Below are 23,819 nucleotides of genomic sequence, written 5' to 3' on the forward strand. Positions count from 1 at the left end.
CACGTGCGCATTTACATGCATAAATATGAGGGATTTTGGAGCGAAGATGAGTTTGTTGAAGGCGTGCTTGTTATGAAATTGGTGCAAACAGCAGTCACGCAGTGCAGGGTGGATACATTTGTTTATTTTTAAAATGCTCGTGTTACCTAACGAGTGTGTTTTATTTTTAATGAACAGAAAAGGGTGGTTAAATAGTATTTGGATATATATGGAAATCACGATTTTGCATTAAAACTGCCTTATTTTGAGTAGGTGGACTTGTATAGTATCAATGTATTTTTGTTTACCTATTTGGTAGGTCAAGGCAAACCCAGTCGTGTGGTCATCTGGAGTGCAGAGATCGTAAATATTGTTGACCTTTGTGAGGATAAACGTTGCGGAAAATGAATGATTTTTATTAGTATTGATAAGAATTTGAATCTTCATTTTCATAATTAAGATTGAATAGCCTTCACACTCACAGTTTCATGATAAAATTAGACATTTCCCCGGGGTAGAACTAATTACAGGTTATCTCTCATCTGAAAAGGGCCTCTTGTGGCCACTTAATCCATTCAATACTGTATCATCATCAAAATTGACAGCATTTTTAGTGCTTCTGACAAGAACTTTTTTGTTTTTGTTGATTAGATACATTTGGTTGCTTAACCCCAAAATACCTGAAATCTTTTGCTTTTTAAAAAAAAATTCCCATTGAAACTGTTAGATTTCCACTTACTTAAGTCTACACACGTAGTACAAAGATGGGCAATTCCATTGCATGAGAAGAGAGGATGACAGTCATAACAAGTCCACCCTGAACTACTTGACTGTAAAAAATGCCAAATATTTGACCTCGGAAAAGGCCATTGCCATTTTTCTGCTTTTCTCAAGCGCTTTTGGTGTAGCTCTATTTTTGTATATATTTTTTGGGTTCATGTCGTACGGTTCCATTCTCTTAAGTTTTTTTCAGTTTAAATTATGCGTGCGCACAGTAAAAAGTGTTGATTTTCGACTTGAGCGCAGCTTGATGATAAACAGGAAGTCCGATGTGGTTCAGGCAGGACACGTCAAAGTGACGCTTTTTAACCTCTGCTGTCACGGTTTCCAGGTGCAACGTGATACGGCACCGTGCAGCGACAGCCCATAGACTTTTGGTTTCGTCTCGTCGTAGGTCCTCTGCGTCCTTTCTTACTAGCCCGATCGTATTTCTCTTGTCTCACTTTCACAGCTGCCTAACGCAGTCGACTTTCCACATGCTTTCACTTAAATAACCCCTGCCTCTATAGATACAGCGGAATCTCCAATGGCTTCACCGTGATGCCGGTTGGCCCCCTTATTGGTTCAGATTCCAAACAAATATCCTATTGACATAGCTTTTGGATCCTTTGGTCATTTAAACTCTCCACTTTCGTCAATGTTGCTTTCAAAAGTCAACTCCTGCAGCTAAATATTCCTTTTAAAAACCATGAAATGAGTTAGTAAGTTCAACATTCCTGCAGAGCCCAAATTCTTGCCACCTGCTGTTAGACCACAGCCTGTTGGTGGTCTCAAGGTGGATCAAGTTGTGCTCAGATTTCCCCGCGGAGGGAGAGAAGAATAGTCGTGCGCTCTCTTCACTTTGGCTTACAGGAGGTCTAGAGTTTTTGTGAAATGGCTAGCAGATGCAGAGAGGGGGGCATAATTAGAGTCTCAATACCAATCAAATTTTTCATCTCAAGTGACAACCGTGCTGCAGCACGGTTGTCACTTGAGATGAAAAATTTGATTTATACATACAGTGGTACCTCGACATACGAGCATTTCGAGATACGAGTAAAATTTCGAGCAAATAATTATCTCCAGATACGAGAAAAATTTCGAGATACGAGAAAGCCAGGTGGCCAAGACATGAGAGGCTGTTTATAATGGTAGTGCACTGTCTTTTTTGCTGCATCTCTTTCGTGTATAACAGATATCTACGAGCACTGGTCGGAGCGTTGCATTTTTTTTCAGGGTTTTTTTTCTGTCACTGCGCGAATAGCCGAGCGATCGCTACGAGTAAATATTACTTCTCGTTGGCTGCTCATAAGAACATCAGGGGCACTGGCTCGCAACTCCCTCTTTGTAATGTCTCTGCGAGCACTGGGCGGAGCGTTGCATTTTTTTCAGTGTTATTTTTCCCCTTAGCCTGTTAGCTCCCGTTAGCGGAGCGATCGCTAATTCAAGACTACTACTTCCCGTTGGCAAGTGGTCGTGCGTCATCCTATTGTGAGAACATTTGTGTGCATCATTTTTGGAATATTTTAAAGGAATACAAACTCAAACAACCCTCTGACTGAAAGTCCGTGTGGAGGCGGGGCAAACAGAGCCAACCCGGCTGGGAGAAATGTATAAAAATGTAAAACACAATTAGAACTAAGTTTAGTGTAAGGTTAGATTAAACTTATTTTTGAGTGTCTGCATCGTAATCCAAGTTCATTTAAATTTGTTTATGTTATATTACGATTCACCGGTGCTAAAAGTCTCCCAAATCTAGATAATCCCCCCTATGTCCCTCTCTCTCTCTACCCTCCGCGAAATCCATCTAATTTTAGTTCTATTAAACACATTTTAGTAATATTAAACCACTAGTTATGTGTTACTTTGTTAATAGATGGCGAATTAGAAGAAATAAAACTTTTTTTTCCAATCCAATATCCTGTTTTTGGTGTATTTTCAGAGGGTTGGAACAAATTAATTTCTTTTTAGTTCATTTTAATGGGAAACGTTCGTTCGAGTTACGATAATATCGACATACGAGCTCAGTCCCGGAACGAATTAAGCTCGTATCTCGAGGTAGCACTGTACAGCCATACTCGGGGGGAAAGTTTGCAAATATTTGCTGTTTTCCTTTTGCGGAGATTGCTTGTCTTAACACCCCTTGTTTAAAACGCTAAATACACACAGCGTTAATCCTCTAATGCAGGTTGGAATGAGGTAGAGCGGGTGGCTTGATGACAGTTCAGGTCCAGAAGAGTCACCATGTATACAATAGTTGCCTTTAGATAGTTTTAAATGTGTTTTTATTTTTATTTTGGGTCAGTGTGTGAAAACTTTGGAGCAGAGTTTATGTATTTGGGTCCGTTTGTTTGTAAATTTTTGTTCAAAATGACTCAAATACGTATAAAGGGAGTAATATAAAACTTGCACAAGTCGGTAATATGAAACAGATGAGGTGTTGACATTTTAGAGTCATTAATTCAAATTTCACAGGGCCAAAATTGCATTTGTCGTATGTTTGTGTTGAAGATAACTCAAGGGATTATTATCAAACTGACAGAATATAAAGTGGAACATGTGATTAAAATGTGATTTCATTTAAACTGGGAGGACTGTCTGTGAATGATCACGTTTCAGTGACCTTGACGGCGCTACCCATTTTGACTGCTAGAGCTGGGTTGATCCTCTCTCAGTCAATAATGATTGGCTGTCTAGTGCTCTCAATGGCAACCAATGAGGTAAACAATTGGCCTACAAAGAGTTAAATACTATAGATCAGAAAATATTTTTTTGAGACCCAACTCTTTCTTACTTGGCCCATTTTCTTTTAGCAGCGCATTGCTTTTAACTTTAAGATATAGTGTAAAATATGGTTATTAAATTTTGGGGATGACAGTTTTGACACTATGCAAATGTATTTTGCTGCACCTGTATTTTTTTTAACCTATTTTCCTTTGGATGTTCTTGTCCTAACATGAACTACCGAGTTGTTCAACCATTATTTGGCTTTAAAGCACAAGCTTGAACGGAGTACCTAAATACCAGTTACACCTTGTTTTGACGTCAAGGGCCATTAGTGACTTAATTCTTCCAGAGCATAATCTGTTTTTCACTCCAAACCATCTCTTGTGTATCATTACACTACTGTTTTATTACTCATTTGGTTTGGTGTGCGTACACATGTAGAATTGCTATATATATATACATACGTATATGGACAGGGTATGGTTTGACTGGTCCCTCCTGTTGTCGTGCGCAATATTGATGAAGAACAAGCGCACATACATGCAGAAAGCAAGCGGGGGATGGGAAGATGGGGGAAGGGAACTGCAGAGATGGAAATGATGGGGGTGGTCTTCAGAACCTATGAACTCCTAGCAGGTTCAGTGGGTTCATGTGTTGCTGAGGAATGCAGAAGGGGGATGGGAGGCTTTTTTTTCTGCTATTGACCTGCCTAGTTCATACGCAAACAGACCCACTGCCCTCTTTCCCAGGTTTACCATTGCTAAAGGTTAACTATATGGTTGCTGACATTACTTAAGTCGGCTTTGCTCGTGTTATTCTTGTCGCTGGGAGACCCTCCCCCCATGCTCATGATCAATGGCAGGTATTGTCAATAGCACGAGGACGTAGCGCCGCAGTGGGTGTATGCGCCCTAAGCAGAGGGTCAGTAGGTTCATATGTATGTTGCGTGTGCGTGTATATATATGTTGAGTGGGGGTAGGTGACCTGCCCCATTTCACAACCAACCACTCTTCACTCATTCTCTATCCCTGCAATGCATGCATGTGAACAACACTTAAAAGTAAAGCTTCCATAATGACAGGCTTACTATTAGAGGAGGGGAAATGTCAAAAGATGAAATGGTAAGTAAGCCTGTGACAGGTTGCAAGTAAGCATGAATAAGATAAAATTGAATTAAATAATGACACCTTATACATTAGTTTCATCTAAAATTCTTATTGAAACAATCAGGCTTGGTATTTAATAGCACCGCTTGAATAGTACTGGCAAATGAGTATTGATGTCAGTGTTTTTTTAATCTGCATTGCATCGTGCAAAGCGCTTGTTTGCTTACCTATTTATGTTTGCACAACTATTTCGAGCCATTACAAATAGCTCCTGTAAGATTACATAATGACAGGCTTAAGAATAGATACAGCAGATAGGCAAGATACAATAGGTTAAATCACTTGAATAATAGGAGAGTGTAAATGTCAATAGAATAACTAACATGGGCTCATGACAGGTTGCCAGCAAGAGTGTGAGGTGTCACATGATGCCGTGTTGCAAGCGGGAGGCGGGGAGCGGTCGTCAAGTTCACGCCATAGTAACCTCCAGAAAGCACCGACGTGGCCGTTAATTATCGGACGGACACGATTCCACATTAGCCCTCCATCCATGTCACTTACATCTATTGACGTATTGCTGATCGCAACTAAGAAAGATAGACGAGCGTTGAAAGACATGGGAAGTTAAGTCACATGACTGATGTTTGACCTCACCATTGAAGCAGCAGAGAAGACTGTTTTTTTGCGTTTCAGCGTTGCTTTGGCGTGGAATCGAATAGTTAGCAGGGTTGCCTGGAGACTCGGCAACGTTCGTGCAAACAGATTTCTTTTGCTGGCAGTCCGGAATCTGCCGCATGAAGACGTGTAATGGTTAGGCTGCTCTGCATCTTTCATGCTCGACCTTCAATTAAAACATGAAAAGAATAGATGGAGGAGAGTACTGTATGTGGATGAGTGGACAATAGCTGCCGTAAAGATAGGAAGATACACTGACTATTTCAATCTTTTTGTTCAAATGAATGAACTCTTCAAAAGTTTTTGGTCATTTGTTTGTTCTATAGCTTGTATGTTTAGCATAATATAATGAAGTATGTTTGGGTCAAACTTAACACAGCTCTGTCACCAAAGAAACATCAAACCTAACGGGAAGCATGGGGGTGGCGCGTCGAGGCTGTTTTTCTTCACTTGGAACTGGGGTATGGGTTAAGGGGGTGGGAATTGTGAACAGTTCCGGATAGCATATCGTCAATGTTTCTCTTGTAATCATATTACTACTCCACACCTTTGAAGTAAATGGGCTAATCCGTTTTCAAGTTATCATGAAATTATTTTTCTGACTTCTGTGACCTTTGACCTTATTATGACAAAATCTGATCTCAACTTCTGTTTTATATTTTAAACATATTTTGTTTTGACAATAATCCCTATATTCGTTCTCAGGTTATGTTGAATACAAACATAAGGAAAGACATAAGGAACCGAATACAAAATCTCTGCCATCTGAAGATTTCACCCAATGGCGGAGGTATTAAAATTTAATGTAAAAAAAAAACCTCTGGTAATCTTCCAACAAAACTCAAAAGTTTTAGTTTTTGTTGTTTTAAATTTCATAGTAGTTCATTTAAACATAGACTGTGAATGCTCACGTTTCAGTGCCAATGGATGGGAATAGCTGTCCCACTTTGGGTTGGCAGAGATCATTCACTACCGACCTTCCCACCGAAAATGGATGGGCCATCCAATACCTAGAATGGCAAGCAGTGAGTTTAATGAATGCCCTTTAAGGAGTTAAACAGGGGTGTGTAGACTTTCTAATCACCCACTGGAAGCAAAAATGATATAAATATGCATTTGTATAATACATTTATAAATTAAATGCTTTTATTTTTCACTGTCAAGCGTGTGAGCAACGCAGTAGACGTTCGGGAAGTTTTTGTTTTTTTTAGGGGGGCGGGGTAGCGCACGCGTGTGTTTACACCCGCTTGCTGTAGTAGAAGCCCAAACCACCAGCATACACACGGGCAACACATGAGTAGGCGGGGCTACGGCTGCCTGCACGGCCGTCCAATCAGCACCGAGTAACCAATCGCTGGCTGAGCGTATCAGCCAATAGCGCGCGGGCCCCTGGGAGGACCTCCGCCAATGGGCTGGGACGATGACGTGGGCACGTGGATCCCGGCACATGTTGACGCTCGTAAAGTGTGTGGAGAAAGAGCTAGCAAACACACCAGGCGACTCACGGCCGGCGGAGTGGACGACGTCAAGTGTGCCTACGTGATCCCGTCAAAAGCCAACGCCGGTCGGGCAAATGCTGCTCACCTCGCCCGCTACTCACTGACGGAAACTACTCGGGAACCAAACTGCACATCTTGGCAAATACTATTGTTTTTCCATATAGCTCGTGAATACACTGAGTGAGTATGCTCATTTTTCTTTATTTGTGTATTTGGGGGGCGGGGGCTTCCGTTTCGAAGTTGCCAAGCTAACTGCGTCCTGTTTATACGCGTGCTAATACATCCAAAAGATAGAAGATACAATACTGGATGTGTTCATCGCAGGGTGTACTGATCAATCTTAATTGCAGTGTTTTATTTTTCTCCGTATAGTTTCTAATTTAATGTGGGGAAGTATGTTTGTATTCATCAATTATTATGGCTAGGTTTCTCCCACAACAGTATGGCTGCAAATGCAAGTTCTCTTCTCTATATATTAACTCTTTGCCGGCGATTGAAGGCAGTAGTAGTCCCATCCATTTTGACTGGGAGGGTTGGCAGCGATCATTGGCTGCCAGCCCCTCCCAGTCAAAATGGATTGCCGTTATTTTTAATCTACGTTCTGATAACTGCCACCATTTAACTGAAAGGATACAATTTTGTCTGTCACCTTCCTGCTTCTACGTTTATCATTATAAACTGTTCATTTTAAGTAATGGTTAATTACAAAGCTGTTAAAGGACAGCCTTTTAAAAATGTGTTTGATTTCATGTGAGTAAAAGTGAATATCCTTATGACCAACCCCCCAAGGCTCAGGGTCCAGCAGGGATTACTACTCCTTTGAAAGGAATGGGCTACGGGGGTGGGGAACCCTTGCAGGAGCATATGGTCTAAAATAGCTAAAACCCTAGGATGATCTGAATTTACAAGCAAATGCTCCAACGTAAACATGGCATCCTATTTTTTCCTCATAATATTGAAGGAAGTGGCGGAAGGAAGGTTGAGTGCGGAGGTCGAGGAGAAGGAAGACGACAGGAGAGGCGTGCAGAAATGCGCCCGGAGAGGAAAGAGAGGAGTTTGTGTGTGTGTGTGTGAGGGGAGGGAGGAGGCAGTCAGGGGGGTGTTCGTGTTGAGGAAGGGGGCTCGGGATGGAGCTTCAGCTAGTCAGCGAGCCGGAGCCGGGCGAGGGCGGTGCTATAAGCAGAGCACTGGAGGCAGTGAAAGAACGAGACTGCCTATTCCGATTCCACTACTCTACGCTACGCTCCGCTCCCATCCCCCAGCTCCCATTTTTTACTCGCTTCCGTCTCCAATCTCTTCAATGGGAACTAGGCACGCGCTACCATTGTGTGCCGACAGGCTGCCCCCAGTGCCATGCTTAAGTAGGACACCACCATTTTGTGTGGTGAGAAATGAGCACGTGAGCGTTTTGATAGAACTCCATACATTTTTGTGCCCCGCCGCCCAGAGATGCAGTCCCAGGGCAGCACGTCATCGCAACCCTCCTTCGACTCCCTGAGCTCCAGCGACAGCCTCCTGTTCAGCGACTTGGACGACACCGACGTCTTCCTGACTGACGCGTCCTCGTCGTCGGCCCTCCTGGACGCGTCCTCGTCGTCAACGCTCCTGGACCCGGCGGTGACCGCGCCGGCCGCCCCCAACCCCAGCCGGGCGTCCGACAGCCCCGGGTCGCAATGGGCCTGCGACGGCTTCAAAGATGATGAGGACGCGTACCCGGGCGGCAAGGTGCCGCCCGAGGTTCCCAAATCGGAGGGTGACCTGCTGTTCGCCCAGAAGGTGAGCCTGAGTCTGCCCCGGAAAGCCCTGCAAGAATGCATCGTAATAATCAATTCCTGTGTCATTTCCTGCTACAGTGTGCTGAGCTCCAGGGTTTTGTCAGGCCTCTGATGGAGCTGCTGAATGGGCTGAAGAAAGGCCGATTCGACCGCGGTAAGCTTCTGGCACTTAATTCTGACAATCTTCATATTTTATTTACTTTAGGATTTTAAATATTTACATATTTCAACACAGTAAAAAAAGCTCAAGCATAACATGCATAGAAAATATAACCTACTTGAAGTCTAAACATACCTTCCAGTCACGCTAAAACTTCACTTTTTAAGGTATTTCAAGGCAAACTGTGCTATCAAAATGTCTCAAATATGTAAATATAACTGATTAAACCAATTGGAAGAATCGTTGATGCTTTAAAATACCCCCCCCCCCCCCCCCCAAAAAAAATCCTTTTAATACTAAAATACTGATTCCTCATTCAGCTGTAAAGTTATTGCTATTGGTTGTCTACCATTGCCGATGCTAGATACCCATTTGAAATGGGATTGCTAGCCACCCTTCCACTTCAAATTGATTGAATTTCTAGTAGAGATAAACTCATTTAAATTCACAGCAGAAGGATGAGTGGATGGCGCACAATTGTACATCTATAATCATCTTGGGAAGGTCGACAAGCGCTTCTTTTTTCCCCGTCTTAGTCAAGAGACCAGTGGTTGGAAACTACATCACGAAAAATACATATTTTCCAGGATCGGCTCGTTATTTCGTAGTATTCTCCCCAATTCCAAAGACAATATACTTTCCTGGGCTATGACTCTTGGCAAAATATCTGATTACTCTGCCTGTTACAGGGTGTCACTTAGAAAGAAAGAAGTTTACATAGTAAAGTTGAAAAACTTGACATAATAGTATAAAACAGGTCATTTTTGGATTCTACATCCAAAAATCGGAGCAACGAAGAAATAATTTTCTGACTAATGAAGTGAAAGTGGACACACTCCGTCAAATACCTCAGATTGCATTCAGAAATCACTCTTCTATGTTAAATCATTGGCTGCCAAACACGTTGATAGGCGTCCAATTCACTTGAACTAAGAGAGACTGTCAACCCTCTTAGTTCAAATGGATTAGACGTCTATCACCGTCATTGGCAGCCAACAAGTCGACGCTACACTGCCTTCCTTCCTGTCATCGCGCATCGGTTCCATCCAGCTTTTCCACCCATCGCCTCGTCCAAGCTGGCCGACACCGCAGCGTTACTGCGAATGCTGACAGGGGCTTCTCTTTGTGATTGGCAGGTCTGAGTAGTTTCCAGCAGAGCGTCGCCATGGATCGCATCCAGCGAATCGTCGGTGTTTTACGGAAACCAAACTGCGGGTAGGATGGCACTCAAACCTGAGCGTGTTTTTTTTTATCTCCTAACTTAGATCCTGCTCCGAGCTACTTGATCTCTGTGGGTGTCACACAAATGTTTTCCTGGCCAAACGTGTGTGGATTTTGTTCTTCCAGGGAGAAGTATCTGAACACGCTCCTGCAGGTGGAGATGATGCTCAAGCTGTGGTTTCCTCATATTTCCGCTCAACCGACGTCGGCCGTCTCCAGCGTCACCACATCGCCCGTCCGCTCCCTCCAAGACGTGTCGGGCATTACGCCGCCGCACAAGCACAGGGATCAGCTGCATATCCCGGTCAAGGTGAGCGTGCAGTGCTGCATTGCTAATGGGGGAAAAAAATTGAATTGCAGGCGAGTTCTAGACCTACAGATCACACGCAGTTTGAGTAAAGAGTCGGTTAAGAGCTCGCTCACGCAATAAACGGCAAGAAGACATTGCCATTTAGCCCATTTTGTGCACACGTGGATTCGTTCATTCGCCCCGCCCAGTCAAAATGGATTGGATGTCTGGCGCCGTCCAAGGCAGCCAAAGGGTTAACTAGCTGCCCTGTAAGACAAATCATTATTCTTGGATGAAAAGGCTAATTTTATTATATTGTTTGAAATCAGTGTGTGTGTTTTCATGCAATGTTTAAAAATCAATTGCAATTGTTTTATTTTGACATTTTTAATGGTATTTTTGTCTTTTTTAGGAGTAACTATTTTCTAGTAGTAGTTGTTTGTTTCCTAATTCAATTGTATTTTGAAGTATGAAGTATTTTTTGTTTAATTTTAATTTTTCCAGTTTTATTTTATTTAGTTCACCTTGTCAAAAAAACATGGCTTGTTGAAGTATACTATTGTGATTTCCTGAGGGGGAAAAAAAAAGAATCTTGATTGACCGTGAAATGTCTTTGTCATTTATTTGCACAGAAACGCCGACTCAGCTGGACAGGGACCGATTCTCCTACGCCTTCACCGGGGCTCCCCAAGTGCCCTCGCCTCAATGCACAAAAGAAGAAGAAGCAAAATGACAGCGGAGAAGAAGAAGAGAAGGAAGGAGACGGAGGAAGCTCCCCTCCTCCTTCGTCCTCATCTTCGCAGCAAATTTCCCCAACCGCCGGTTCAAAGGGAAACCACAGCGATTGCGACAATTCGGGTAAGCCCGCAGAGTACAGAACGGGTCGGGGGTCCGAGCCCAGCCTCACGTGGGTCCACATCGCTCCCATCCCGTCGCCCCGCAAGACGGGGTCACCCACGTCGAGCGGCGACGAAACCGGGCCGGGGCCGGCCACCCAGGACAGCGCCGTGTCTTCCACGACAACCCCCAAGCACAGCAAAAATCAAAAGAAAGCCGCACGCTGCCAAAGTCAACCTGTCACCGAGCAGGGCGACGACACCCGCCAAGGTCCCAGCCGGGCGGTCAAACCTCTGACCCGGGTTGGCCCCGCCCCCGCGGAGACTTGAGAGCCACGGGAAAGACGAGGCAAGGGAAGCCGAGGGCACCGCCTGAGGAAAATCAAATGCGTGCGGATAATCACGAATAAGCGTGCAAAGAAATATCGAAGGACTTTTGGTACAGTCTGCTTCGCCTGCATTGAGTTCTGCGCACCCGGTCGGCCATCTTGGATAGCAAACTACGACACACTTAGTCTAGTTTTCATAGTCAATTAACAGTATGAAAACTGACTACCTGTAATTTGGCAAATTTTGAACGGCCCCTTAAAAAGAGCTCAATGTTAAAGGTTTTCCATGGGATGTCAACTGTAATTCTAAAGTATACACAAACATTTCATATTGCAATGGGCACTAAAATATAAAAAATTTCAAGCTCTCGCTTGCTTAATCTTAATATACAATGGTAGGACCCATTTATAAGGCACAAAGGACGATTCGCCTCCAGTCCTGCCAGTTTAAATCAATTAGAGATCCAAGTTTGTAAGAGGCTTTTAATTATCACTCATTTATAATTTTATCTCTAAAAAAATATATCAAGAAAATGATTTAAAATGTTTAAAAAAAAGTAGGCCACACTTGACAAATATTGTGGTATAAAGGATTCAAAATTAGAATTATATGTATTGCTGAACTAAAAGTAACTCAATACCCCCCTTTCAAAAAGACAAAGTATGAGTCCCAATTTTTTAAATTATGTTTTTGGCCCGCTGTGGTCTCCCCTACCCAAGATGGCGAATCCGATGCAGTCCGCACGCGCAGAGCCCAAAACGCAGGCGTTGCATATCGCGTACTTGACTGGAGGACTGCAAGAAAACTTGAAAAGCTCAAAAAAAGACGAAACGAACCACTTCCAAACACCGGAGGAAGTCGCCGATGTAACCTTCTACGGGTTGTAGATAGACATAAGGACAACAACAACATAAAAGGCAAATCAAGCGTACGCAATGAGGCATCCACACTGCAACGTCACATTGGAGACTGTGGGACGAAACGATGTCATCAACTCACGAATGTAAGCCAAGAACGAATCGCCCCAACGCCGGCGGTTAATTTATCTTAAACTGCATTTATTTATTCTACTTTGTATTTATTTAACGGGCAGCTGAGGAAAACGCACACAGAGGCCGTCGACATTTTTTACGATATTGTTGACACGTGTGTTTTTCTTTCTCTCATCAAGAAGCAGGAAGTGTTGAACTGTCGGACTACTGTGCCTTTTACCAAATAGGATGTGTTTTATTTTTGTTTTTTCAACAGAAGCAATTGGTGCTTGGGAGTGCACTTTGAGTGAATTTTGATTGTTTGCTTTCACAAAAAAAAACGACGACACATCTTGACAGTAGTCACCTGTAACTTTATTTCAACGTCATCACACTCTTTCGTTAGCCTGAGTCGTGCGACGGACGCCGTTGACGGCGACGGGCGCCCAAGACGTTTGAACTGGGCGGGGCCGGCAGGCCTCAGACACCTGTCGCCGCCAATCGCGCACGTGCTAACACAGGATAACACCTTCCGCTAATCAAACCCAGTCTCCAATGGTATTTCTGTAAACAGACCGCCAGCCTTTTTCTTTCGCTCCGTCGGGTTCGCCGACGAATCCGAGGAGCCGCACTGAAGGTTGGCGTTGAGAAACTTGAAAAACGAGAGCAAAATGTAAACAATAGGGAGGAAGCGGTTGCGACTGGCAAGCCGCACCGGACGACCAATTCATGCAAAAGTCTTGTAAATATTTCTACAAAGCTATTTTTCAGAGTATTTCCATTGAGCGAGGACGTAGCAGCCGCCATACAACCGCCTTTATTGCGAATTTGTATCTTTTTTTTTGGATGCTTTCTAATCAGGTTTTTTTGTATTGCTTGTTTTCAACTTTTTTTTCTCTTTTATTTTGTTTTTTTTTTGTTGTTGTATGGTTTAACTTTAAAAAAATCTTTTGTGATTTGATCATTTGTTTTTTTCACATTTTTGTTTACTTTTAATGAATTTAAAAGTTTATTTGTTCATTTTTGTCATTTTTATTTTTCAAATGATATTGTTACACTTTCTTTTACTTTGATCCATTTTGTTTTAAGAATTTGGTTTGAATTTTTGCTTTTGGTTTTCCGTTTTTTTTTTTTTTTAAATTCTGTACTTTTGTTTTCCCATTTCTTTGTTCAAATTTAAATATATCTTGATTCAAATTTTTTATTAATCATTTCACATATTCTTGTGACTTTCCCCATTTCTTCTTATTTATAATTATTTGTTTTGTTTAACCGGTTACATCAATTTGCTTTTGCTTTTGCTCAATTCTAATCATTTGAATTTTTGCTGAATTATGCTCTAATTGTATTTCAGGTATCTATGTTTTAATTTATTTCGTTTCTTTTCAATGTTTTTGCTGTATGTGTTCATATACCGAGGCGTCTTCAAAGCCTTACAAGTCTGAGAAAGACCTTCCCCGTCTCCGTTTGACGCAACAGCCCCCCACTCTGCATTAGAGCCCTGTTATGTTTGGTGGGGTGGGCTTGTGGGCGCTTTTTACGTGGAATCGGGGTCCGTCTTCCATTCCACTCTGACATTTTCTACGACCATGGTGTGACCGATTGCACTTACTTTTTTTCCATGTACGTTTTCTACTTCATCGACGACTGCTTGGGAAAGATTTGGGAAATCTTGTAGCCTTTCTTCTTCTGTAATACTATTTCTGCTCCCCCCTTTTCCTTGATCTTCCCCAATCTTGTTAGTTTTCCTGTCTCTAGCTCACCTTCACTTGAAACTCTTACTATGGCTCCATTTTTTCCCCCTGGTAACTCCTCAGAAAAAAAGGAAATTGTTGAATAAATGAAGTTCTTTGAAAGCTGAAATGTTGCACAGGATTTTATGGAAATTGACCATTGTTGGAAGTTGTTTGGAGGAGGTGTTTTGTGGAACAGATGCGACTTATTGGGGAGGCAGATTTAGAGGATGGACTTTTTAAAGTGGGTGGGGGGGTCAACCTCACTAATCTGACTGGCACAAGAAGGGGGGGCTTGTGTGTTTGAGCCTCTTGCCAGCTGTTAAAACAACAAAAACGCGACATTGCGTGTGTGTTTTCAAATAAGTCATGATTGGGTGTGGTTTAAAATATTAGCCCTGCATCCATCAAAACGCAAGGAATTCAAAACAACATAAAACATTGAGTCCAAAATTTCAATGAATCCACAAATTAAGAGACAATGTTTAAGGTAGAATGAATAATAATTAATAATGTGCTAAACATTCGCCCGCCCTGAAAAAGAAAATAGATGAAATGGTTTACTCATGTCCACAAATAAATAGAAAATGGGCAAAAAATGTAGTAAGTCATTCAAAACTAATAACTAAAATGATATTTAAAGTGGCAAAAAGAATTCATTTAAAAATATGAGTTGAAAAATGAAAATTACAAATGAACAAAAATGCAATTTAAACTTAATTATGTACCATTTTTTTGTGGTTTGTCTTTACATACAATATTTTCTGCTATACTAGCTTCAAGAAGAGCAAGATGCGGGTCCCACCACCGACTCAAAAAAAAAAGGACCTGCCCAGTGAATGCATCAGACGGACTCACGACGAAGAACACAGTATGAACACAGAACATATCACATCGGCCGAGAGAACCCCCTCAATTCCTCCCGATATTTTCTTAGACCATCTCTAATCTTACACAATTTTAATGCAATCCGCTTCTTACTTTTTGTGGGCAATAGTTTGAATGAAATAGTCGCTCTGACACTCCATTTTCTCTTAGCCGATGCATGCAAGCGGGCACGGGAGTGGCACAATTTTGGAGGGCGTGGTTTAATAACAGCCCCCCCAGCACCAACCACCACCCCCCTTGCCCACTCCTACTCAGTCTGGATGAAATCATCCTCACACGCACACTGACACCCAAACAAATTCAGAAATGCCCCCCCTCACACACACACAGTCCATTGACACACTACATACTCTCAGTTGATGCTGGGTGGTGGGCTACCCTTGTGACACAAGCGAGGACCGCCCAACCCCCTCTCGGCCCCCCCTTGTATCCATGCAGTTTTTAGCAGGGTAGCCCCCCATTTGCCTCAACCCCCCTCCCCGTCTGGAGGCTGCACATGAGGAAGGGGAGAGGAGGGAGGAGTAGGCCTGCTTTGGCTTCACTTTTGGGAAGGACGACACAGGACATCCATCGGTGCCCCCCCTCCCCCATCACATGCAAACAAACACATTTGACTTTACGTCAATGCATTTGTGTGAAGTTGGCTCGTTTAGCGTGAGCACCAACAGGATTGTCTATAATGAACTTAGTGGCCCTCTTATCCTGTCCTGTGGTCGAGCTTTTAATTACGATTGGAATTAGCAAATTAATGATCTAAGTGAAGCTGAGCAGACGCGCCAGGAATTTTTCCAACATTTCTGGCGGACAGCAGCCTTTAAAAGGACAGACAAAAGACAAAAAAAAGACATTTGCGCACAAAAAAACAAGTATTGGGGCAATCTGGAGTGTTCAACCAGCCTAGCTGTTTTTGGGATGTGGGAGAAAACTGGAGTACCCGGAGAAAACCCACGTTAGCCCGGGGAGAACATGCAAACTCCACACAGTAAAGTCGGAACACACCGGAGCTTGAACCCTTGATCTCAGAACTGTGAGGCAGACGGGCTAACCACTCAATCAATAGGACATTAAAAAAATAAATAAAATTTTAAATTATTATTGACGTCCAATGAAAAAATATTGGCTTTTATTCATTTTGCCCACTAAATTCTTCCAAATAAAGGTGTTGGCTATCCTCTAAACATAAGATAAAATGTCTTAAGCAGACAAATTTAAGCCATATGAACTCTGCCTAGCAACAAGGGACCCGGATAATCGGGAAAAATACATGACCCACTGATTTGATTACCTTGACGGAGACGAATGTCCAATCAACGATCATTCGCTGGATTTAAAAAAAAAAAAAATCTAAACTTCCTTTTCAAGCTCGCTCTCCGCGAAGGTCACGGGTCCTCGCCGCGTGGCTCTCGCCATGGTGAAGATCTCACACTTTTCAAGGGCGCACGTGTGTGTCTGGTGACAGCGGGGCTGAAGGTGTGGGTGTGGGGGGGGGTTGTAATTTGGGCCAAAGTGTGGCTGGAGGCACCGACGATAACATCGGCCATTTCTTGTGTAGCGCAGTAGATGCGATGATGGTAATTAATTACTCGGGGCCGGTAGCGTTGCCAGATTCTCTTGGGGCTCCAAGCATGACGTTTATCGCCGTCAATGGCGGCCAATGACTTCAATGACTTTGCGAATGTGCCTCGGCACGTGGAGAGGCTGCCGAGGTCCTCAGAGAGAAGATGATTTACGGCCTCTGTCACAAACGCTCAGGCCAAAGTGGGTCAGCATGATGAAACATAGCAGAAGACGCAATTAGCCAGACAAAAAGATGCGCTGGGGAGCGCTTGGTATTTACTCATAAATGATGCTTTCATGTAACACGCTGCATTACTATATATGCAGCATAGGATAATCAGCTTTTAAATGCATTAATGCAACACCAATTGTGGATTGGGATTAAGCGTAGAGGGAATAGTTGGACTCATAATTCAACTGTTTTACGGGGAAGGCTAAGTGTGCATTGTAGTCATGTGTGTGTCCATGTGAGCAACCCGTGTGTGTGCGTTAGTATTTGAGGTGGGCGGTATCAAACCCAGTGCAGCGCTGTATTGTCATTTTATGTGCTCAGCCTTCATTACATAATAGGCCGGGTGTGAGGAGGTGTTTGGGGTACGTGTACGTGAGGAGCATCACAAAGGGAGGCTGTGACGTCAGCAAAAAGGCTTACTGTCATATGCATTCATTCAAAAAGATAAAACTGTTGTTTTGCTCCAAAACCAAACAGTCAAGACGTATTTTTGTGGATCTGCCGATACCGATTCCCGATCCGATACCTTGGAAATGTATTGAGGGAAAAAATAGCACAAATTCCCCCAATTTGGACAAAGCTATCCAACATTAAAGACTTACAAGAGGGTTATTAGCGATTTTTTTTCTCAAATAAATTATGCAGCAACTATAAGTTGCCCGAGCCAAAGGATGCACGATGAAAGGGGAAAAATATATCATGTATCGCACTGGAGGATAGGTTGCATTTTTGGGGGTATTTTTATAATGCAACCAAAACCAAGAATAACATTATACACTCAGGTAAAATAGGGAACAACAGACAAAATAGTCATCTGTTAATGTAACATTTTAACAGTGTTTTGGATAGCTATAGCCTAAAAACCACAACATAGAAAATAAATATCGAGTAGCACTTGAGTGCAAAAAAGTGTGACGGAAAGAAAAGATGATACATTCAAATAGTTGGATCTCATAAATAACTTTATCCCCCCAAAAAATATTCCAGTATTATAATTGATCTCTCTTAATTTCAATGGCAAATCTGCTTGTTGGGGCTACATTTTGACATACAAAGTGATTGCCATCAAATCACAAACAGGTTATTTTCATCTACGATTTCTTATGTATCATTATTTTAATTTCATGCAAGCTCCCTATTAATATACTTTTACCACACAGACATAGCTTCACATTGTAGTACTTGTTTGACATGTATGGGAGTTCAGCGATTTTGGACTTTTGGCACAGGAAGCGTGGGAGGGACACGGGGTGTCTGGCAGACGAGCCGTGGCCCCGGGCTCGCTTGCGCTTTCGTGCTCACGCGACTCCAACAGCGCTCAGTTGACCCACATCCCGAAAAAGACAGTCAAATGAGTGAATAGAATGGAAATGGCTATCACCTGATCGCTACATGTTCATGGCTGCTCGGAGGGATGTCGGTCGATACATAAACTATGATTTCCTCCACACTGGCAAATACAAATCATTAAATGGCAATGATCCACAACTGGAAAAAAAATCTCAACAGTCATTAAACACTAATTAAGAGTCACCCACTCAAAGCAATTTCATCATATATATATATATATATATATATATATATATATATATATATATATATATATATATATATATATATATATATATATATATGTACATACACACATACACGTACACACATACAAGCACTTTACCTTACTTCATTTTTATTGCATATCAATATTTTATAACTAATTATTTACGTGTGCACCTTATGGTAAAGCTTTAAATGTCGTTGTATTTGTATAATGACAATAAAAGCATTCAATTCTATATATTGTATTCATTCCTTTTTTCATATACGTATATGTAGTACGTACACATGGAAGCGTGGTAAGGTTGTCATTTTGCTTGCCTTCCGCAAGAGGGCAGGCAACATAAAACCATCAGCCTTAAATAACCTATGTAAAGCCATAGAAGAAAAAATAGCTGTTTCCGCTTCCAGGTTGTATGATAACAACGTTGTGTGAACGTATAAAGCCGCGCGTCTAAATTTAAAGTTTTCGAGAAAACTTCGTGTATAGCTGTGTATTAAACGCCTGGAAGCGGATTCTGACCGTTTTTACGGCTCCGGTGCGTGTCTTTAGTCACGATAACGGAACTAGGAAGATTTGGTAAGTGAACAGAGCGGCTGAATTTTTCTGCTCCGCAAAACTGTGCTAGCGATGTTAGCATTATTTCGCGGGTGAGCGACTTTTGACAGCATTTGAGTCCTGAATAAAATGCACTTTAAAAAAAAATCTACGGTCATATGCACGTTTAAACGCAATGTTGTCGGTTTTGCAAGACAGGAAGGGTAGCTAAAACTTCGATTGAATCGCGCTTTTTTTGATTAAACATGCGTCATCGTGAGTATGAATCAACATTAAGAGTTTTGGTGTGTTCCTTTCAGACGAGAGGATGTCTCATCATCCTAAACGGGATGCGGAGGAGATTAGGCCGTGGGTGGAGCGCACCGTGAAGAAGGTGCTCGGCTTCTCCGAGCCGACTGTGGTCACCGTCGCCCTGCAGTGCGTCGGCAAGGGGCTGGACAAAAGGAAAACAACAGGTGAAATACAATATAACTTACTTTATTCTCGTATACTATGAGCCGCTATCTCGACAATGAAGATCATGCGGTACTAAAACCAATAGGATTCCAGTCTGTTCTAGTCAATGGCATTTCCGACCAGGAAAAATGCTGTCCAATCACATTTATTTTGAAATTCCCCAATCTATGTGAAGTAATTGGAATACTGCAAAAGAAATTTGGTGTCATTGGAAATCTCCGAATGTCCTCTATGGAGCACAAAAGAAGTTCATGCGATTGGATGCACTGAGTGGGTGATGTTTAGGTTTACAAATGTCCTCTACAGAGGACAAATTTGAACTACTGGTAGTCAGGAGGATATAGAAATAATTCAACCATTGCGTAAGGATTTACAATAGCCAATTCTAACAGGTTTACACATGCTAGCGGCGAAACCATGGCTGCTGCAACCCCTTTAGGTGCCCTAAATTGAGTCCCCCTTTTTTAAAGATCTAAATTGGTATTAGGGCTGGTTCCAGTATTAATTCACACTTGTTTCCTCCTAGACCAATTGCACCCATTCCTAAATGAATCGGCTGGAAATTTTGTCGAGCGTCTTTTTGAAGCGCTGGAGGAGAGCCGTGGTTCCCGTAGCAACAAGGGAAGTGGAGAAAAGACTCGCAAGAGAGAAATCAAGGTAGTGTCAGCGTCCCTGGTTCATTTTATGGTGACCTGGACCTGGAATGTTTGAAAGATGATGTGTTTATTTTCTTAGGATGTGTTTGGTGATGGGACGGAGACGAGTAGTGTGAAAAACGCCACACCGGCCGCTGATGGCACGGTCACCAAACGCAAACGGGTTCCTCGCTTTCAGGAGGTGGAAGAGCCTGAGGTCATCCCGGGACCACCGTCGGAGTCCCCGGGAATGCTCAGCAAAATGCAGGTACAAAATAAAAGCTGAGCACATTTTAAAATCTACGCGATTGCCTTCCTAAACATTGTTAATTTTCAAATGTTATGTCTCAATAGATCAAACAGATGATGGAGGAAGCTACAAAGCAGATAGAACAACGCAGGAAACAACTGAACATTCCCTCACCGGCTCAGGTCATAACAGTGAACAAGGCCCACCTAAAAAAAGTATAATTAGTAGAAGTCCTAACTCTGCTCCCTGCTCTCTACCCTGTAGACACAAATGGATTCTCCCATGTCCCGTCTTCTCAGCCACGCCGGTATGGGCGGGTCCATCATGCCTTCACAGGCCGCCAGCTTCATGAACGACGCCATCGAGAAGGCTCGCAAGGTGGCTGAGGAACAGGCACGCATCCAGTCGCAGATGACCATGAAGCCCAACATCCTCAGCGTGTTGGGAAACTCCATCCCTCACAACTTTGTGGCACTGGCCAACCTTCACGCCATGGGAATCGCCCCACCGTGAGTACCACTCTAACGTATCCAGAAAGATTAAGGGATAAATAAAGTTATCCAATCCAAGATGCTTAAATGGTATAAATAATTTGGTGAATATGCTCCTCACCTAGGAGAGTGGAGGTGAAGGAAGTGAATAAACCAACGCCACTTATCCTGGATGACAAGGGTAGGACAGTGGACGCCACAGGCAAAGAGATTGAGCTCACACACCGCATGCCCACACTCAAAGGTATGTAAATTTATGCTCAAAATAAACGTATTGGCTGCTGACGATGGTGATACAAGAACAGTGATCATTCACTGCCATCAATGGAAGGGATATCGATTGCCATCATTGGCCATAAATTCATATTCAGTGTAGAAGGATAGTATGATTGCGTACTGATGTTGTTCAGAATTAAAGTTTTCGCAGACCCTGATATTTTCTTCTCTGCCTCCAGCTAACATCCGGGCGGTGAAGAGGGAGCAGTTTCGTCAGCAACTCAAAGAAAAGCCTGGGGAGGACCTTGAGTCCACTTCTTACTTTGACAATCGCGTAACAGTACTCGCACCGCAGCGGGCTCGCAAGACCTTCAAGTTTCACGAACAGGGTCGTTTTGAGAAGATCGCTCAACGCATTCGAACCAAGGTCGAATATCGTTCCACAGTGACCGTTGCGGAACTCCCAGGTGTGAATACTTGCAAAATCAAAACATACCTTTTTTTTTTTGTTTTTTTTTTGGCAGGCCCAGTTGGAGAGGTTACAGAATGAAATTTCACAGGCTGCCAAGAAGACCGGAATCCACGCCTCCACGAAGCTGGCTCTAATCGCTCCCAGGAAAGACATCGGGGACAGCGAAGTTCCAAACATCGAGTGGTGGGACTCCTTTATCTTACCCACCAACATTGTGATGTAAGAAAAGAGCACTCGCCTAGACAGATTCCCATCAAGGTCCAGGATCTCACGTCCTTTTTTCCCCACCTCCTCTCTGAAGAAAACCAGAGACCAATCTTGATGAGATCGTGCTTTTTGGAGTTACCAATTTAGTGGAACATCCTGCGCAAATTAGCCCGCCAGGTAAGTGTATGATGTGTTTCTCAGTCTTATTTACTACATCAGTCATATACCTGAAGGACTAAACCGGTTACAGTGTTTGTGTGTGTGTGTGTGCCCTTTTTTGCTCGTAGTTGATAAAGACAAGCCAGTCACGCTGGGTGTGTACTTGACCAAGAAAGAACAGAAGAAGCTGAGGAGACAGACTCGACGCGAAGGCCAAAAAGAAGTTCAGGAAAAGGTCCGTTTAGGACTGATGCCTCCACCGGAGCCTAAAGGTAGGAGCGCAGGCTTGAAAAATTACAACTTGTTTATGGAAGAAGGGAAATAGATAACAGACACTGCCGTGTTTTTCAGTGCGCATCTCCAACTTGATGAGAGTGTTGGGGACTGAGGCTGTTCAGGACCCCACAAAGGTGGAAGCCCACGTCAGAGCCCAGATGGCCAAACGACAAAAGTTAGTTATCCACGACTCCATTCTTTGCATTATCTAATGGCGGAATTTTGCTTTGAATTTGGCTCCTTAGGTCAGGCAGTTTATTTACTTATCCTTTTTATTTGAATTAGTTTTTATTTCAAAAACAAAAATGCTCTTCCAATTCTAGTTTTAGTCATTTCTTTCATTTAAATTGGTGATAAAGACGCGGTTTGTTTTGACTTGTTTTTGCAGAGCTCACGAGGAAGCCAATGCCGCACGAAAGCTCACTGCAGAGCAGCGCAAAGAAAAGAAGGTGAAGAAGTTGAAAGAGGATCTTGGCAGTGGGGTTCACATTACAGTGTACAGGTTTGTACAGTTTTCCACAAGCATAATGTAACGCGAAAATGGATCTGGATGGCATTTCCTATTACTGCTACGCAGGATCCGTAACCTACAAAATCCAGCAAAAAAGTTTAAAGTGGAAGCCAACGCCAACCAGCTCTACCTGACTGGAACTGTAGTTTTGCATAAAGATGTCAACCTGGTGGTTGTGGAAGGAGGTGAGAAGATAAGAGCCAAATAAATTGTCGAGCAACCTTGTGTGTCGTAATTGTTTTAGCTGGATTGTTGTTATTTTGACTGATTCCTTTGATTCAGGACCCAAATCCCAGAAGAAATTTAAGAAACTGATGATGCACAGAATCAAATGGGAGGAGCATAACTCCAAAAGAGATGGTATGTGGCATGTTTGCATCTTTTAGTTTGCAAAGATATTTCCAACCCTAATGTCTGACTTCTATGTAGATCCTGACGGTGATGATGACACAAGGAGGAACAATAAGTGCTGGTTGATTTGGGAGGTGAGCATCTCATTACCTGCCCCGTTCCTTCCGCAAATATGTTTGTGATGGTTCTCAATCATTCTTATCTTTTAGGGCACCGCTAAAGATCGCTCCTTTGGGGACATTAAGTTCAAGCAGTGCCCCACAGAGAACATGGCCAGGGAACATTTCAAGAAGCATAGCACAGAACACTACTGGGATCTCGCTCTCAGTAAGAGTGTTCTGGACAGTCCGGATGACTGAAGATTTTGACAGAAGAACTCAAGCGCTTTAGTCAAATACCTCACGAACAACCCTTCCCACCCTCCCTTGCAAAAAGCATCACAACCTATTGGCTGGCTTCTCGCGACGACAAGCCGGTTGACTTGAACTCGTATTGATTATAAACTATTGTGCAAGGACACGTGACAAGTTGGGGTCTAAGGAAAAGGATGATCAATAACGCCTTTTTGGAACGTGGCTAATGACGCGTGATTGTGTGAGTGGGTGAGTGAGAGTGGATGTGTGTTTGTTTTAGGATGTTCTGTTAATTACACTGTGATATAAATCACTCAGCCACATATTCTGTTATGATAGACCACTGAAGTGTAATCTGAGTCAAGTTGTCAATAAAAGCCTATTCCTTCAGTGAAAGTTTTTTTCTTCTTCTCAATTTGACAATATGATATTGATTATTTGGAAGAGATATATTTGCTGATATTAGTCTGATTCGCGGGCCTCTAATGAATTAAAAAATAACCTTAAGATCATTTTGAAATCATTTCTATTTAAAAATGGCATGATGGGCAAAATTGATTGTTGCTGACTTGATTTGTTTGATTCTATACCA

At 42.7% G+C, this 23,819-nt stretch overlaps 2 protein-coding genes across 2 annotated transcripts; both read left to right on the forward strand.

Moving 5' to 3' along the window:
- Positions 1 to 6,684: 6,684 nt before the first annotated feature.
- On the forward strand, positions 6,685 to 11,705 carry LOC144073612 (uncharacterized). The gene is made up of 6 exons (XM_077599593.1): positions 6,685 to 6,925; positions 8,193 to 8,521; positions 8,599 to 8,674; positions 9,817 to 9,895; positions 10,028 to 10,211; positions 10,823 to 11,705. The coding sequence occupies exons 2-6, from the start codon at positions 8,195 to 8,197 to the stop codon at positions 11,354 to 11,356; spliced, it is 1,200 nt and encodes a 399-aa protein (XP_077455719.1). The 5' UTR covers positions 6,685 to 6,925; positions 8,193 to 8,194; the 3' UTR covers positions 11,357 to 11,705.
- A 6,972-nt stretch (positions 11,706 to 18,677) lies between these two features.
- On the forward strand, positions 18,678 to 23,617 carry prpf3 (PRP3 pre-mRNA processing factor 3 homolog (yeast)). Its single transcript, XM_077599656.1, has 17 exons — positions 18,678 to 18,871; positions 19,150 to 19,305; positions 19,833 to 19,963; positions 20,042 to 20,209; positions 20,296 to 20,373; positions 20,456 to 20,700; positions 20,808 to 20,926; positions 21,138 to 21,325; positions 21,423 to 21,589; positions 21,672 to 21,754; positions 21,865 to 22,008; positions 22,088 to 22,187; positions 22,401 to 22,514; positions 22,590 to 22,708; positions 22,806 to 22,883; positions 22,953 to 23,008; positions 23,084 to 23,617. The coding sequence occupies exons 2-17, from the start codon at positions 19,158 to 19,160 to the stop codon at positions 23,231 to 23,233; spliced, it is 2,088 nt and encodes a 695-aa protein (XP_077455782.1). The 5' UTR covers positions 18,678 to 18,871; positions 19,150 to 19,157; the 3' UTR covers positions 23,234 to 23,617.
- Positions 23,618 to 23,819: the final 202 nt, after the last annotated feature.

This window comes from Stigmatopora argus, chromosome 4 (genome assembly GCF_051989625.1).
Source record: "Stigmatopora argus isolate UIUO_Sarg chromosome 4, RoL_Sarg_1.0, whole genome shotgun sequence".
Lineage (NCBI taxonomy): Eukaryota > Metazoa > Chordata > Actinopteri > Syngnathiformes > Syngnathidae > Stigmatopora > Stigmatopora argus.

Coding starts and splice junctions, on each gene's coding strand:
- LOC144073612 (XM_077599593.1), top strand. CDS start 8,195: ATGCAGTCCCAGGGCAGCACGTCATCGCAACCCTCCTTCGACTCCCTG. Junction 8,522..8,598: donor ACCTGCTGTTCGCCCAGAAG/GTGAGCCTGAGT, acceptor TTCCTGCTACAG/TGTGCTGAGCTCCAGGGTTT. Junction 8,675..9,816: donor GAAAGGCCGATTCGACCGCG/GTAAGCTTCTGG, acceptor TGTGATTGGCAG/GTCTGAGTAGTTTCCAGCAG.
- prpf3 (XM_077599656.1), top strand. CDS start 19,158: ATGTCTCATCATCCTAAACGGGATGCGGAGGAGATTAGGCCGTGGGTG. Junction 22,009..22,087: donor GCCTCCACCGGAGCCTAAAG/GTAGGAGCGCAG, acceptor CGTGTTTTTCAG/TGCGCATCTCCAACTTGATG. Junction 22,709..22,805: donor CCTGGTGGTTGTGGAAGGAG/GTGAGAAGATAA, acceptor CCTTTGATTCAG/GACCCAAATCCCAGAAGAAA.